This window comes from Cladosporium halotolerans (assembly GCF_011745625.1).
Source record: "Cladosporium halotolerans strain TM138-S3 chromosome Unknown Sca6, whole genome shotgun sequence".
In the NCBI taxonomy this organism is placed as follows: Eukaryota; Fungi; Ascomycota; class Dothideomycetes; order Cladosporiales; family Cladosporiaceae; genus Cladosporium; species Cladosporium halotolerans.
Window position 1 is genome coordinate 1,085,473 of NW_027191457.1, and position 13,431 is coordinate 1,098,903.

General features: G+C 59.2%; 2 protein-coding genes across 2 annotated transcripts; one reads left to right on the top strand and one right to left on the bottom strand.

The window, feature by feature from the left end:
• Positions 1-3,884: 3,884 nt before the first annotated feature.
• WHR41_02714 (uncharacterized protein) lies at positions 3,885-6,331 on the bottom strand. Its single transcript, XM_069371320.1, has 2 exons — positions 4,543-6,331; positions 3,885-4,483 (listed from the first exon to the last, which is right to left on the bottom strand). Exons 1-2 carry the CDS (start codon positions 6,138-6,140, stop codon positions 4,366-4,368), a joined length of 1,716 nt encoding a protein of 571 aa, XP_069231865.1. The 5' UTR covers positions 6,141-6,331; the 3' UTR covers positions 3,885-4,365.
• A 1,223-nt stretch (positions 6,332-7,554) lies between these two features.
• On the top strand, positions 7,555-10,228 carry WHR41_02715 (uncharacterized protein; the record flags this gene model as incomplete). The annotated part of the gene is made up of 2 exons (XM_069371321.1): positions 7,555-8,243; positions 8,506-10,228. 2 exons carry the CDS (start codon positions 7,555-7,557, stop codon positions 10,226-10,228), a joined length of 2,412 nt encoding a protein of 803 aa, XP_069231866.1.
• Between the last annotated feature and the right edge of the window lie 3,203 nt (positions 10,229-13,431).

Sequence of the window (13,431 nt, forward strand, 5' to 3'; positions counted from 1 at the left end):
AACGACGATTCGTCAGCGACCAAGCTGAAGCAAGCGAATGAGTGGAATGCTACCGCTCTCAACCGCGCTCTTGAGGATGCCCGGGCTGAAGCTGAGCGCAAGAGTTCTGAAGCTCAGACTGCACACAATGAGGCTCTGCAGAAGGCGCTCGAAGAGGGGAAGAAGAGCAGCGATGCTGAACTCGCCGCTTTAAAGCAGAATCATGAGAAGATGCTGGCTCAAGTCCAGGCCGACTCAGAGAAGGCTTCCGGCGAACAACTCGCTGAGCTCGAGCGCAAGCACCAGGAAGAGATGTCGTCAGCTGTTGCAGGCTCGGAGGATTCTGCTCGCCAGGCGTCCGACAAGATGGCATCGGCGCACAATGCTCAAGTACTCGAGACCCGCTCTGCTTTCGAGCAGCAGCTTGCCGTCCTGCAGGCTAAGGTGGAGGAGTCGACTGAGCAGCAACACTTGCTGGAGAGTGACCTCGCCACGCTGCACGAGGAAAACCGCGTCCTTGCCGAGAAGCGCGACAAAGCAGAGCTGGAAATGAACAATTTGCGTATCGAGCTCGAGGGCCACGAAGCTCACACGACTGCAGAAATCAAGCGTTTGCAAGAGGAATTTGAAGCACTTCAGTCTCACTCGGAGGCCGTGAAGCAAGAGCGTGAAGAAGCAGAGGTCCTGATGCAGCGAAGCATTAACGAGAAGGCGCAGCTTGAGAGGCAGGTTTCTATGCTGAATAGGCAGCTTTCGACTGGCAGCTCGATGTCTCGGAGACCCTCCTCCCGCGGTCTCGATGTCGCATTCCATGAAGGGCACTCGCCGCTTAGGAACGGTGGAGATCGACCTGTATCTCGTGGCAGCGCGCGACCGGGGACATCGTACTCAGAACGCCACGATCTGCACAAGTCTGGCTCCGATTCTCCTAAGGTGAGCATGGCGGCAGCAGCGGCCGCAGCGGCTGTAGGACGAAACCCTGGTCCACGGCCCAGCACTCCTTCAGGCCGTCCGTCCACTCCTCAGCAGCAACACAGCAGACGGGTCAGTCGCGGGCAAGCTCCGTCATCGTTTGAAGACTATCTGCATAATGCTCAGACCGAGCTCTCCGAACTCGGTAGTGCCATTACAGCGAATGAGGCCCTGTTTGCACAGAAGATCCGGGAGCATGTAGGGGACTTGCAAAAAGCTAAGGACATGCTGGCTCGCGAGTACAAGGACAAGTTTGATGCTCTGCTCCATGACAGGGACCGTAAGGATAAGGAGACCGATGCGAAGCATGCCGCAGAGTTTGTCACAGAGCGCAATGCTCTCGTGGCAAGCTACGGAGCCAGCAACGGTCATCAGAACGGCCACGTCGAGCTGCCCAGACAGCAAGCCGAGGCTCTCAGAACTGCCGAACAGAAGCTCGTGGCTGACTACAACACCCGGATCGCTAAGAAGAAGTCTCAAATCCGACTCAAGCACGCTGAGGAGTTCCAGTCGTTGACTCTCGACTACGATCGCCGCGTTGCCGAAGTTCTTCACGACCGAGCCCGCCTCGAAGGCGATCTGTCAGTCAACCCTGATAGGTTCGAGCACGACTTCGAAGAGCTAGACGCGAAGTCCGTCCAACTCGAAGCCGAGAAGCAGAGCGCGCACGGCAGCCCCGTCTCCCAGAGAAAGACTCCGCAGGTACCGCAGAGCCCCGAAATGCAGCGCAACAGAGTCGGCTCGCAGTCCGGAAAACGCGTAGTGACCGCACCACCTCGCACCCCGACCTCTGCTGCTAAACAGCGAGGTTTCTTCCCTGGCGGCAGAGACAAGCCGAATGCAACGGCTCAGCCACAAACGCCTCGCACGCCCGCCACAGGCAAATCCGACCGCTCGTCGTCCAACGCTTTCCCTCCTGTTTCCCAGCGCTCTCTGATGCGTGAAGTCTCCCCTCCAGACGGGCCTCTCACCCGGCGCACCGTCAGCGGCGAAGGAAGGACCTCGGAGAAGTGGGCTTCCCCTGCGGACGTGAGTGCGAACAAGGACCAGGACTTCGGCGTCGATCCCGAGGCTTTTGAGGCTGGCGCACATGCTTCTAGGTTGAGGAGGCATGCTGGGAGTCCCGATCTCAGACGTGTATCGATGGACTCGCAAAGGGCGACGCCTAGGAGCGAGCAGAAAAAGAAGGGTCCGCGGGCGTCTTAGGAGGAGCATGTGCATTTTGCGCTTTTGGGGAGAGCGATGGAGTTTGGAGAGGAATTTTTGGGATCTTGAGTTCGGATTAAATTGGGTGCTGGACGCAAGCGCCTAGGTTGTACATGTACCTAATAGCGATCATTGATTGAAGCATTTTTAACTACTGCAAATCGAATAAACACCTTTCTACGTTCTACATCTCAGCACCTCGAGTCTGATTCGCACAACTGCCGCTTTGCGCGTTCATGCCTCACGTGCACGGCCTCTGTCATACATATTGCACATTCACTTCACTTGCGCACCTGACTCGACCTGATTGGGCTTAACGCAACTTACTTGAAAGCTCACTCACTTCCGCTTGCACTCTCCAGACCGAACAGTTGCTTCCCGACGATCTCATAACATCAACACATCAACCACAAAACCAACTCCCGGCCAGCTCTCGGATCAAGAAACTAAGCAACCTGCATGTGCCAGCAACTACCGTGACGACAAAGCAAGAGCAGGCCAAAGAGAAGCGACAAGCACTCAAGGAGATTGAGCACGCCCAAGAAACCGCTCTCACCTCCCAATCGAATACCATCCTCCGGCGCCGTTGATAGCAGCATTGTCGCTCAAGGTCCTCAAATCGCCTGACTAGCCTCGGGTTGCCCAAAGCAAACACCGCCATGGCATCTTCAAAATTCCACACCAGCGACTTCTTCAGTTCCTCTCTCGCGCCGAGCACATTCCACCATGCTCCGTTCGCCGGGCACAACCTCAACACATCACCCTCGACCGGCCAGAGCCCTAGAGAGCCCGGCGCGCCAATCAATGAAGAAAACGAGAACCCCAATGACAACGACACTGAATCCATGGACGAATACCAGGTCACCCCCAGCCATCCAAACGAAGGTATGCATCCATATTCCCTCCCTCCCTCCCTCCACCCCTTCACACTCACTAACCTCCCACCCCAGACATGGCCAGCACCCCACCACCCCCAACCCCCCTCCACACCCAACCCGAAGACCCCACCCCACCCACCCGCAGCGAAACCGCCGCCCTCCTCGACCGCAACGCCCGCCTCGACGAAGTCGCGCAGCCGCTCTCCAAGTTCCGCGCCACGCGCGCCCTGCACGTGCGCCAGCTGCGCGACCTGCAGAAGAAGTCCGCCATGGTCGCCGGCCGCATCGACTTCCTGAACGACAGCGTCGAGGCGCTGCGCAGGCGGTGGGGCGAGATCGAGCGCGAGAAGGCCGCGCTGCTGGGCAGCAGCGAGAGGTACGAGCAGCGCGTGCTGGAGATGGAGGGCGTTGTTAGGAGGGATGATGGCGTTGCGAGGAGGTTTCATGAGTATTTGACGTTGAGGGCGGAGGTGCTGGTTTTGGAGGAGGAGGGGGAGGGGGAGGGGGAGCGGGGGAGGGTGTATGATTGGAGGGGCGGGGAGGGGCATGGGCGTGGGCGTGGGAGTGGGAGTGGGAGTGGCAGGCAGATGGGGAGAGCGTGAGGGCTGTGATGACAGGGACGGGTGTGGGAGGCCTGAGATCGGGGAATGGAATTGTATAACGCTCACTTTGGGGCCTTGGAGGCGTGTGAAGGTTGCTTCATCGTCGAACAGCATCAGGCGTATGGTGTTGTTCCTTGCTCCTGTTCGCTCCGTACCTGCAACCTCTGCATGAAGGCACCTGTGAGCTTCAACGGTTGAGACTTAATGGAACACCAGAGAACAATGTTCATGGGACCGACAGGCTTTGAGGCAAATGGAAGAATTGGTAGCAAGTATTAAGATTGGACAGCAGTTGCGAGCAAGCAAGGGCGCTTTAAACGTCGTAAACTCGAGTGAAGGCCATATAACGCTGTGGCTGAGCGGCGGAGGTGTATACTCTATGTCTCCAGCAATATTCTGGAGACTTGGCTCCCGCCGCCCTCGAAAGAGAACCGTTCAGGTGTATTCGGTTCGCGTCTCATCAAAGAGATAGATCGGGGTGGGCAGTATTATCCCTTGCGGCCAAAGACGGCCGAGAGGAGTTGAGAGATAATTGGTGTCTCGAAGTGCTGTCAGGCGTCCCAAGACCTCCGCTCTATCGGAGCGTAGCTGCTTTATCTTGCAATAATACTGTCGTCTAGGCTCAGACAAGGCTTGTAACTCTTCCCTCTAACACTCGTCTACCATCAGGGTATCATCCGTTGATCGTCAAGTAAATCAGTCAAATAGATCAAACCTCCCCCATGCCTCTACAGAACCGGCTGCTCCCAGCTTTCACGCCTGATCTTCATCAGATTGCTTTGCTTGTGCGGGAAACTGACCGCCTTCTCCTTCCAGAAGCCGACCGACTCGCAGTACTCCTTCAATCTAAATCACAAAGTCAGCAAAAGCACTCCTAAAACCCCCCAGGGAACCGAAGAACTCACTTGGCATTATCCACCCTCGGCTCCATCACAACCCTCTCCGTCCTCAAATCCGCCGTCCAGCAATAGTGCACCAGCGCGCTCAGCCACACCCTCACGCGCTGCGGCCCGCGGAACTCCTGCTCGCCCACCAGCACGTGCAGTCCTCGGTCCCAGTCCCCGACATCCTGCCCGCCCATGTGCGCCGCCAGCTTGTCCTCTTTGACGTAGTAGATCTCGAAGTACCCGAAGGGTTTGCCGTCGAAGGACCCGATGACGGGGAAGGAGTGCTGCGATTGCAGGTTGTTGGCGAGGAAGTCGTGCTGATGCGAGGCGGGGCCTTGCTCGCCCCACGAGTAGGCTACGCGCGGGTCGTTCATCCACTTGTGCAGGAGCTCGGGGTCGGAGAGGTTGGTTGTTGGCGAGGGGTGGGCGTCGTCGGAGAGGTTGAGGTTGGTCATTGAGGAGGTCGCGGCGTGGGGGAGGGGCTTGGTCGCGTGGTGTTCTTGTGCGGTCAGGGAAATGGGGCCGCGGTGCAGGACGGGGCGCGGGCTCAGGGATGCTACGCGGAAGGAGAGGTATTGGCCTAGCGAGGGGATGTAGCGGGTGTAGAAGGTTTCACCTTGGCGCGGGGGTTTGGGCCGGACTGGGTGGCGGACGTTGCCGGTCCATTTGTATTGGGCGGGAGGGGGAGGGTAGAAGGTGGGGAGGTGAGAGCCGGAGCTGAATGGGCCTGGAGGGGTGGAGGCTCGCCAGAGGAAAGAGCCGCCTGAGGTTGGTCCCAGAGAAGGAGTGCCGGGTGTTTCGTCGCCGGCGTACCGAGAGCTCATGGAGAGAGTGCTGTTACGGTTTGGTGAAGCTGGACGAGAGCCGGAAGGGCTCAGGCTCGGGTACGGTGAAGGCGCACCGCCGGCGGTGGGAGCTATGGTGAAGAGGTAGATGCGAGGGTCCAGCTGCCAGAAGGCTCGACGACTCACAAACATGTGGTCCCAGCCTTCTCCGCTCCTGCCCACACCCTCGTCTGGATCCAGGCCAACCGAGCTGTCCTCCGATGCGATCAAGCCCATGCGCTCCAGCTTCGGCAGAAGATGCTTGCTCTTGAAAATGCCCTCCCGGTTGATGTTGATCCTCCATTCTCCCTTCGGCTTGCCGGCGTCCGGAGTGTTGGCCGAGGCGGCAGTCGTCAGCTGCGGCTCGGGCTCAGGCTGGTGGAAGTACCACCACAAGGTCGCCCACAGCATCATGGCGATTTGTCGCGTAGGGCTAGTAGGCGGGCGGAACTCATGGCTGCTGGGGTTGCTTATGCTACTGATGAAGAGGTGGTCGTTCTTCAGCGTCGGCCGCTTAAAACGGTGGATGTGCTGCTCTTTCCTTGCGCCAGGTACAGGTATGGGATACTCGTCCTCGGCGCCGTGGTCAGGGTGGAGCTGGGTATGGGCAGCTGCGGAAGCTGAGGGCTCGTGATCGGCGGGTTCGTCCTCGGAGTGCAGAATGATGGTCCAGCCAGGCGGAAAGACATTGTGGTGGGTGTTGAGCTCATTGGACTTGAAGTAGAGGCCGCCAAAAGAAGGGGAGACGGTCAGAGTCTGGCCGTTCGGCAGGTGTAGTATGGATGGAGCCATTGCGGTATGGGTTGACCAGCCAGGCCGGGGCTTATCGGTGAGGGAGCTTGATGCGCCAATGGGTTCACTGGGTGTATGGGTAATGCTGGAAAATGTTTTCTATACTGTAGTATGGCAGGGAATATGTAGTCAGAGGCAGGACCGGGGTCGGGCCGAGTAGGAATGCAGCGAAACGGTGCCTGTCAGGCCTCTGGGCGAAAGAATGGAGCGGGCAGGGTGTGGTGGTGCCCAAGCTCTCGAGCATATGACGATTGACTTCGCCCTCCCCCACCAGGCGCGGTGACAGCCGACGAGAGGGACGGCGCGCACGAGCCTGAGGCCTTGATGGATCTCGGCGAGCGCCTGAGGCGTGGAGGGACTTCGGTGAGCGCCTGAGCCCGAGATCTGTGTGTGCCTGAGGCGCGCAGAATGTCACGTGAGTTCATCCGACAAACTTCGAGCCTGAGGCTGCCACGACGGAGCTTTGTGAGCGCTCGCAAGGATTCGCTGGCGGGGGATGGTGGTACCTTTAGGTAGGGCCAGCACGGCCAGGTACGACCGGACGACACAGGCACAGGCCGCGGGGTGTAGCGCCGCTCGTACCTGACTCGGGGACAAGCGAGCCGCAGGGGGTCTAGGCTCGCCAGCGCCGTCTTCACGCTCCTGCAGCGCACACTTTCGGTGGCACCGCCGACAATTGGTGGCGCCGGGGGATTGTTGAGGAGCGTGCGCGAGTCCAATGACCCGGTCGAGCACGCTGCTTCAATCTGGTGGCGGCAATCGTGCAAGGATCCGCATTTTGTCCCGCAAATCCGCACGTGGTGGCACAGCGATCTTCACATCCGATCAGCTGGGGTCTCCATCCTGCCGCGCCCTCAGCGTCCTCCCATGACTCTCGCAGCCAACTTGCCCCGGCCGGCGCGCTGTCAATTTGTCGATTCATCGTGTGTGCCGGCCTGAGCACATGCTGAGGTCCGAACTACACGAGAGCAAACACATTTGACTTTCTCCCTGGCCAGCTAGAAGCCACCAGGAAACCGTCCGTACCATGGAGCCACCCTTGCCCTCACTTGCACTACTTAGCGGATGCGGCCCAATGGCTTGGAGATTGGCGACGGCGGCACGGAATCCTGCTCCGTGAAACCTCAACACCAAGCCTGAAGGATTTTAGCATATCTCCACGGCTCCTGTGCAGATGCTGGGCTCTTGCTCTAGGGCACGGCACGGGGCATTCCATCCTGTCAGGCGAGCTCTGTCGCCACCCGCATGTGGCTGGTCTGGGACTGTCTCTGCTGAACCCTAAAGATCGTTGTGTGGGCGCTGCTGCTCTTTGTATAAAGACGAACGCGCAAGGTCCCTAGCTCCCCTGTCCCCTCTCTCGCTTCGCACACCTCAATACAAATCCGACGCCAGAGGGACAGCTTGTGTTCGCAGGATGTCGATCAGTAGCAAGCAAAGCCTCTACTCAAGCTTGTGCATGAGCATTGTCGATCATGGAAACAGCATAGCACTGCGCTTTCTGGATTACCCTGGCATCGGCAAAGCGGACAGCAGCCGCCGGATTGACAGCCTAGCTATTGCATTTCTGGACATTAGCTGCGCTCTCTTCCGCGTCGAGAGCGGTGTCGACAGCGTCGTTGTTCGACCGGTCAAGCAAAAGCCCTCATCGTCTGGAGGCATTGATCGGTTACACGACGATCTACGACTCATTTCCGCCACCTTCACCGACCTGGACAGGTTCCTCCTGAAGCGATCGGTCGACGACTACAAACAAAGCTTCAGTCTGTTCGGTCGCTCCCGTGGCGTGCACGCAGAGATCGAAAAGCTTCAGAAGGCTTTGGAACAAGGCCTTGTGAAGCTACAATTGGCTATAGGCGCATTGCCGGGCTCTGACCTCCACATTACGAATCCCGGAAGCGGCTACACCGACCTCCTTAGCCTTTTCGAGAACCGCCTGAAGAAGAGAAGTCAAAACAATGTCGCGGTGTTTGCAGCCCTGGCACGCAAAGAGGCTCCGCCAGAGCCTGCGATCAGCCCGTCGTTCGGCAGGTTCGAGTCGCAACAGTTGACCCACTCGAACTTCGAGAACGATACGGCGAGCGTGATGTTCTCTGATCTGGCTGGGTATCTGCCAATTACACCAGGACCCAGCGCACGGGCGTCACAGGCGGGACCCAACGACAATGTCTCCTCGCCAGGATCGCGCAATCACAGGATGGCTTCGCACACGGAAGAGACGTCAAGTCAAGCCCACGATAGCGTCACTTCGCACTCACCAAGAATGAAGTCAGAGTACGGCTCGATACCAATTCGAGGTCCCAAGAATGGGGTGAACGGCGCATCGCACACACAAAAGTCCACTCTCGTGCGTGCTGTACGTTTTAAGGATCACCGACTCGTTCAACAGCTTCTGGAGTTCCGGCACGCCCGCAGATGGCGAACCTGACCAGAACCTGCTACATTTGGCCGTGTCTATCAGCGACCTCGACAGCATGCGCCTTCTCCTCCAGTTCGGCGCCCAAGTCGATGCGCGGGACCGCGCTGGGATCACTCCACTTTACGCCGCGACCGAGGTCATGTTCCTAGCGGGTGCGCAGCTTCTACTGCAACACGGCGCGGACCCAAACCTTCACGTGGAAGCTCATGGTGAGACTCCATTCGCACTGTCTTTGGCTGAGGGAAGAGATCACTTCGCGCTGCTGTACCTCGACAACGGCGCTCATGTCGACACTCCGCTTGCAAACGGAAACACTCCTCTCATTCAGGCGATCGAGACCGCCTCGGACGGCACAGTGGTTGAGCTCATGCTCGAGAAGGGCGCCGACCCGAACCGCAAGAACAACAAAGGCGAGACAGCGCTTTTCAGAGCGATCAGCGTTGACCGCATCGACCATGTTACCAACCTGCTCGCTCACAATGCTAACCCGAATCTCCCCGGCCCGAAGCATATGCTGTGGCCTGCCGTGCACAAGACGCCTATCCTCGAGATGCTCCTTGCAAAAGGCGCAAACCTGAAGCTGGCGCCAGGCATTCTGGAGCTTGCAACTTCCACAAACAGCGTCGAAGCAGTTACCCTGCTCCTCAGATATGGCGCCGATCCTAATGCAAAGAAGGACGGCATCTACACACCGCTCTGCTCCGCCATCCGCGACGACCGAGAACAGCTCGTGGATCTCCTCTTGCAGGCAAAAGCAGACCCCAACCTGGCTGCTCTCGATTACCCAACCTTCAAATGCGTCACCTATCACCGCCCCCACCTCCTTCCCAAGGTCCTCGACGCCGGCGCAGATATCCACCACCCCAAGGGCATCGTAGAAGCGTGCGTCGAAAAGGGCGAAGCAGAGTGCCTCAAGATCCTCATCAAATACGGCGCCAACGTCAACGAGCGCGGCGCCTCCGGCAACACCGCCCTCACCACCGCCATCAAGCACGGCGACCACGCCATGCTCGACCTCCTCCTCGCCAACGGCGCCAACCCCGCCGTCCGCGGCCAAGAATGGCCCGTCAACCTCGCCGTCGCCGACCCCGCCGTCCTCCAAAAACTCCTCCAGCACCTCTCCCCCGCCACCATCAGCAAAGGCGCCCTCGAGCGCGCCGTCATGGCCGACCAGCTCGCGTCCGTCAAAATGCTCCTCGCCGCCGGCGTCGACGTCGAGGACCGCAACGGCGGCGTCTTCTCGGCCCTCACGACGTCCATCCGCGAGGCCCGCAAGGACATCTTCTACTTCCTCCTCGACTCCGCCGGCGCAGACCCTAACTCCCCCGGCGAGCACCTGCCCATCATCAAGGCCATCCGCCGCCACCGCGCCGACGACCTGAGCTACATCCAGCACCTGCTCGAGTGCGGCGCCGACATGAACCTGATGTACCGCGGCTGGAACGCGGTGCTGCAGGCGCTGGACAACGGCGAGGCGGAGGTTTTCCGCTTGCTGGCGCGCTCGGGCAGCCCGGATTTGGAGGCGCGCGACGAGAGTGGCCGGACGGTGCTGGAGATTATGCGCGAGAGGGGCATGAGGGAGGAGCTGGAGATTCTGATGGAGGGGAGTGGTGGGGGGAGCAAGGAGGTTAGGGAGGCGTTGAGGGGGTTGAGGAGTTTGGTGCAGGATTGATTGATGGAGTGGAGTGGTGTGGTGTGGGGATTTTTTTTTTCTTTTGTTGGTTTGTGTATTATGAGGTATGGATTCGGATGGTGGGATGGGATGGAACGGGCTGTAACTGTGTGGGCGGCTGACTTTGGCTTGTTACTTTTCTTTTGTTTGCAGTATACCTCTTTGGATGCGAGCGAATTGGGTTATTGGTACTAGGCAGGTATTAATGCTGTTTATGTATTAGAATTTTAACACCTTATCAGTGCGCCGCTCCGAGCATCATATATGGATTGATATCTCATTCGTTTATTTATCTTGGGATATCGTGTCTCTGAGCATCCAACGGGATCAGTGGCTTGGTTCAGCCTCCGTCGGCAGGAATGTCAACGAGGTGTCGCGACTACCTGCCTGTCCAACATTCCCTATCACAGCTCCAGGTTGAGCAATCAAGACATGGATGCAGCTCGGGCGTACGTACACTCTCCGGAACGGCCACCGGCTCGCCCAAGCTCGCGTGCAGATGTCTCGCGGCGTCGGCGGCGCAGGGGTGTGCGGGCGGGGAACGTTGCGGCACAGAGCCGAGAGGCTTTCGCAGGGGCGGCACACGCCAGCGAGGAGGTCGCTAAAGAAAGCTGGAGAGTCGCATTATTGCGTCTTTAGCTTTCCGTGAGGCGCGAGCTAAGGTAGCCCGCGATGGGGACGCCGCCCTCTGTACCTGTGGCCTGTTGGCCGACCGCGGTTATTTTTACCGCGAGGCGATCGGCGGCCGTCAGGTAGACACGCTCGACGCTAAGTCGACGTAGCACATGCTGAGAGTTCCGTCTTGATATCGTCGTGCTGTGAGGCTGCATCCCTACATGCGCGCACCTCACTTCCCCATCCTCCGCCAACACCACATGGACCCGCCGCCCCTCCAGGCGACATCCGCAAATCTGGTGCACGCGGAGAAAGGCCGTCAGCGCGCCGCCGATCTCCCCATGCGCGCGTCCGCGAAATACCCCGACTGCTGATTATTCCACGGTTCGAACGCCCACAGAGCAGCTGACAGCCGACACCGCTCGCCGACTCACGCCCGCGGCGCTGCTTTGGGCTGCTGGTGAAACAGGCTACAGGCCTCGTAGACCCGGCCGTCACAGAGCCTGAGCGCGCCCCAGGGCCGATCACACGCGCTTGCGTGCTGTAGCGAGAGCGCAGGCCGCTGCGAGGAATATATTGTCGCCGCGCATACAGTACAGCGATAGATAACACACGCCGCAGGAGGGCCCTTTGCCGCCCGCCGCCGCAATGTTCGCCAAAGCCCGCCGCCACCGCGACTCCCTCTCCTCCAATCCCGCCAGCCGCACCCCGGTCAGCCCCCTCGACCAGCACTTCGACCTCAGCCGCGGCGCTGACCCCCAGCTGCATGCCGGCCTGCACTCGCCCATCTCCCTGGCCTCCGCCGACGACCGCGACCGTCCCAGCGCCGATTCTGTGCGACGCCTGACTGGCGATGGACCCCGCCGCTCGACTGTGAGCTTGCAGCCTCCCGTTCTGCCGCCCATTCCGCGGGTCGCGAGTCGAAACGAGGGCGACGCTGGTCTGCATTCGCGCAGAGAGAAAGAGCAAGGTCGGAGGGGAGACGGCGAGCTGCTTAGGGAGAACAACGCGGCTGGAGCTTTTTCGTCCGGCAAGCAGGCTGCGCCGTTCGGCAGCGATATTTCGCGTCCAGCTTCTGCTATTGCTGCTGCCCCGCCAGTGCTGGCGCCTTTGGACATTCCTTCCGTGACGACCACCGAGCCCTGGCCCGAGATCGATTTCGACAAGCCCAAGATGGAGGCCACCATGTTTCCACGACCGCAACCGCAGGCCCCGGGCGACCCTTACACGGCTGGTCCGCCCATGAGTCGCAGCTTTGTCGATAGCCGAGACAGGCCCTACTCGCACAATGTCCAGCGCCCGCCTGCGGTCGCGAGCAGCTACAGCTCGCCGAACATGCTCGATTCGACTCCGCAGGTGAAGGCAGCACAGGCTCCGCGATCCAGCCCGACTCCAGCTGCGAGCTTGGATAACGTGCGAAATACGCCTAGCGCGACAAGCACAAATTACAGTGGTTCTACGGCAAGACCGAGTATCAAGTCGACGAAGTCAGCTTCGGCTTCAGCTTCAACTCTGACCCAGACGATCGGGACACCCTACTCGGAAACGTCAGCCGCCTTCCCAGCTCCACAGCACGTAGCGACGAGGCCGAAGACCATGGGCTCGTCTTCAACGGTTGCGGGCGTGATGGTGCCTACGCATCACACGAACAGCCTTAACAAGGATCACTCAAAACCGGAAAAGCGCAAGACTCGCTTGCTGAATCCCATGGCATTGCTTGTACGGCGGCGGAGCGGACAGGATGCGGTCGCTGTTCCTGATGAGGCGGAGAGGCGAGCCCATGCTCAAGCGCAGGCGAGACAGCAGAGGGTGGCGACGGCGGGTATCAACAACATACCTGAGGATTTCGATCCGCGGATCAGGGGCAAGATCGTGCATGATTTCAATGCCCCGAGACCGAGGCGAACGGTCTCATCGAATGATGCGGGTTTCAGACCTTCTGTCGATCAACAGATGCATTCACACGACAGCATGCCTGCGATACCCTCCATGTCTGGCCAGGAACAGCAACAGCGACAATCCACGCACAGCACACAGCCTAGCGATGTCAGCTCACGGCATAGCCGCCACACTCCTATTTTTATTGAGCACCTCTATGACGAACCTGGTCCATCTACGCAAGAGCATTCAATACAAGCCGAGCGGTTGGAAAACAAGGATTTCCTCAAGCGTGCGTCTCACCAGAGCAATTCTGGCCAGGAAGGTGCCTTTCTGCCGCCATTTGCTCGAAGAAGCCAGCAGCTGGATCCGATGCAAGCTAGCTTTTATCACGACGACGACAGTGATAAACGTTCGAGCAATCAGTCGAATCTCGCTCAACGGGAATCTACTGCGAGCTCTGGCGTGCCGGTCAGCCCGATTGTCGTGGGGATGAACAACAACCAAGCAGACGGTCAGGATAAGAAGCCCAGGCCGGTGTCAGACATGTCAATGCTCGGAGGGAGGTTCGATGCGCCGACAAGCCACCCAACCACCTTCTACAACGGCGACCGCGACAGCAGGTTGACTACGCATACGCAATCACCGAGCGTCAGCACAATGAACGAGAATGCGTCTCCATCTCAAGGACCCAGCAGACCTCAGAGCCA